Source organism: Propithecus coquereli, unplaced genomic scaffold, assembly GCF_000956105.1.
Source record: "Propithecus coquereli isolate 6110/MARCELLA unplaced genomic scaffold, Pcoq_1.0 Scaffold200, whole genome shotgun sequence".
Lineage (NCBI taxonomy): Eukaryota > Metazoa > Chordata > Mammalia > Primates > Indriidae > Propithecus > Propithecus coquereli.
In genome coordinates, this window is record NW_012144968.1 from 1,739,503 (window position 1) to 1,742,592 (window position 3,090).

General features: G+C 34.7%; 1 protein-coding gene across 1 annotated transcript in view; it reads left to right on the forward strand.

Moving 5' to 3' along the window:
* The window catches only part of SERINC1 (serine incorporator 1), a 31,543-nt gene that overhangs the window by 22,560 nt on the left and 5,893 nt on the right, over nt 1–3,090 (forward strand). Inside the window, exons 4-5 of the mRNA XM_012643803.1 lie at nt 1,462–1,639; nt 1,750–1,898. Of these exons, the coding sequence (XP_012499257.1) occupies nt 1,462–1,639; nt 1,750–1,898 (327 nt within the window). The remainder of the gene's footprint in view (nt 1–1,461; nt 1,640–1,749; nt 1,899–3,090) is intronic.

Genomic DNA, 3,090 nt, shown 5'->3' on the forward strand with positions numbered 1-3,090 from the left:
GAACCTGAATAGCTAAAATAAATGTTCCAAAGTCTATTGTTGAAAGCATGTGTATTTTATAGTGTAATTTCCTAGCCTACAGCAGGTTGAATGTAAAATATTAAAGGGAACAGGACTGTTAGAAATAGGTAAACACAATGGTACAATTCATAAATAGCAAGCAGAAAAAATACAAAAAGCAACTCTGGGACATTTTATATAACTGCAAAGGATGCTTTTATGTGTGTCAGTAACAGCTGAGGGAATTCTATAGTAATGCAATTAATGATTAATGAGCTTGAGTCCTATAGTGTTGTGCACTAAATCAGGAATCAAAATATAGATGCTTACAGGGATAACAAGAATGAGGGAAGAGGACTAAGTTTGCACATACTCAATCTTGGTGCAAATAGTGGGGACTGTGAATGAATTGGAAAATGTGAATGCCCCACTGTGCATAGCTACTGCTCAGCTCCATCTCTTAGTTGCCTTGTGGGAATATAAACTCAGTGTTGCCTGATTTTTCTTAGAAGAAGCCATAAATCTGGATTTTTATGTAGAAATAACCTGGCTTTCAGCTAAAAAAAAAAAAATTAAAATCAGAGTACAGGCCAAGTTCAATGTATCTGCTGGCCCAATATTCTCTTATACAGCTAGTTTGTGGTGTTTGATCTCAGAGGTTAAAGTCAAAAGAATTTGGTGCTCAAAGAAATAAGTTTTAGTCATTTGGAAACTTCACTTAGTAGAATATCTTATTCTTTAATACAAAGTCTAGTGCAAGGGTTTCTGTCTGTTTTGTTCTCCCTGCTGTATCCCCAGGGCCTGGAACGTTGTAGGCATTCAATAAATATTTGTTGGATGGATACCCTGTCAGTGAGGCAAATCTACATAAATACTTGTATGTTAAACCCATATTAGCACAAAGACTAAACTGTTGTGTATGTTAAAATTTATGTAGAAGAATATTAGGCTGACTTTTTAAATAATGACGTACTTTGCATACTATATATTTTTTTTAAGATTTTAGTTGAGGAAAAGCATCATTGTTTTGTGGGTTTAACATTAACTATGAAAATAATTTTGTCTGTTAATGCCCTTGTTTACAACTGAATAATTATGGTTCTTTAGAAATCTAAAGTAGTATTCCTCTTACAGTTATTTTTCATTATTTTAAAAATAATGGCTAATGTATGTGAATGTGGTTTTTAAACTCTGTAATATAGATATTACTACTAATAATCGTATTAGCATGTTACTAACTTATTGTCCTTTAAAATATATAATAGCTATGTGTAAAAACTACAGTATTCTTTAGCAATGAAGGTCAAAATTAATTTTCTTCCTGCTTTCATAGCCTGCATAATGCTGATAATGTTAGTTGCTTAAAATATATTTTTGAATAAAATGACATTGTTTATCATACAGGTCCCAAGCCTAATTCCTAATGTTTGTGATCAAAAGCTAATTATCCAATTATATTTCTTTCACAGCCTTGTTATCAGCTACAGCTCTGAATTATCTGCTGTCTTTAGTTGCTATCGTCCTGTTCTTTGTCTACTACACTCATCCAGCCAGTTGTTCAGAAAATAAGGCGTTCATCAGTGTCAACATGCTCCTCTGCATTGGTGCTTCTGTAATGTCTATACTGCCAAAAATCCAAGTATGCTCTTCATGGCACTGGTTTTTATAAAGCCTGTACCTTTCTAAGTTTTCAAAACTCTAGAATGATGTAAGAATATTTATCTGTGTTGCTTAATTTCTTTTTTGTAGGAATCACAACCAAGATCTGGGTTGTTACAGTCTTCAGTAATTACAGTCTACACAATGTATTTGACATGGTCTGCTATGACCAATGAACCAGGTATGTTTTGTTTGTGTAATTTGTTTTTAATGAGTTCTGCAGTTTTCTTTCAGAGATTGTAAATTTTGTGAAATAAGCAACTTTAAAAATAAGGCTTCCAGAGGAATAAAGAATGTGAATAATACCATTTGCAACTTTATTACTATTTTTAAATACTTTATTGCTAAAAAATGCTAACAATCATGTGAGCCTTCAGCAAGTTGTAATCTTTTTGCTAGCGAAAGGTCTTGCCTCGATGTTGATGGTTGCTGACTGATGAGGGTAATGGTTGCAGAAGGTCGAGGTGGCTATTTCAGTTTTTTAAAGACAGTGAACTTTGCTGCGTAAGTTATTCTTTCTTTCAAGAAATATTTCTGTGTAGCATGTACGACTGATAGCATTTTGTCCACAGTAGAACATCTTCCAAAGTTGGAGTCAGTCTTCTCAAACCCTGCCTCTGCATTATCAACTAAGTTTATGTAATGGTCTAAATCCTTCTTTGTCATTTCATCAGTATTGATAGCATCTTCATCAGAAACAGATTGCAGCTCAAGAAACCACTTTGTTTTCTCATTTATAAGAAGCAACTCCTCATCTGTTCAAGTTTGATCCTTAGGTTGCTGCAGTTCAGTCTTCAGGCTCCAATTCGAATTCTAGTTCTCTTGCTGTTTCTACCACATCTGCAGTTACTTCCTCCACTGAAGTCTTGAACCCCTCAAAGTCATCCATGAGAATTAACAGCTTCCCACACTTAATTTTGATATTTTGACCGTTTCTCATGAATCATGGACGTTCTTAATGGCATCTAGAATGGTAAATCCTTTCCAGAAGATTTTCAGTTTACTCTGCCCACATCTATCAGAGGAATCACTATGGCAGCTATAGCCTTCCTAAGTGTATTTTTACATATTAAGACTTGAAAGTCAGAATTATCCTTGATCTGTGGGCTACAGAATGGATGTTGTGTTAGCAGGCATAAAACAACATTAATCTTGTACATCTCCATCAGAACTCTTGGGTGACCAGGTCCATTGTCAGTGAGTAGTCATATTTTGAAAGGGATCTTTTTCTGAATAGTAGTTCCCAACATCGGGCTTAAAATCTTCAGTAAAGCATGCTGTAAACAAATGTGCTGTCATCCAGGCTTTGTTTTCATTTATAGAGCAAGGCAAAGTAGATTCAGCATAATTCCTGAGGGCCCTGAGATTTTTAGAATGGTAAATGAACATTGGCTTCTACTTAAAATCACTGGCTGCATTGCATTAGCCCCT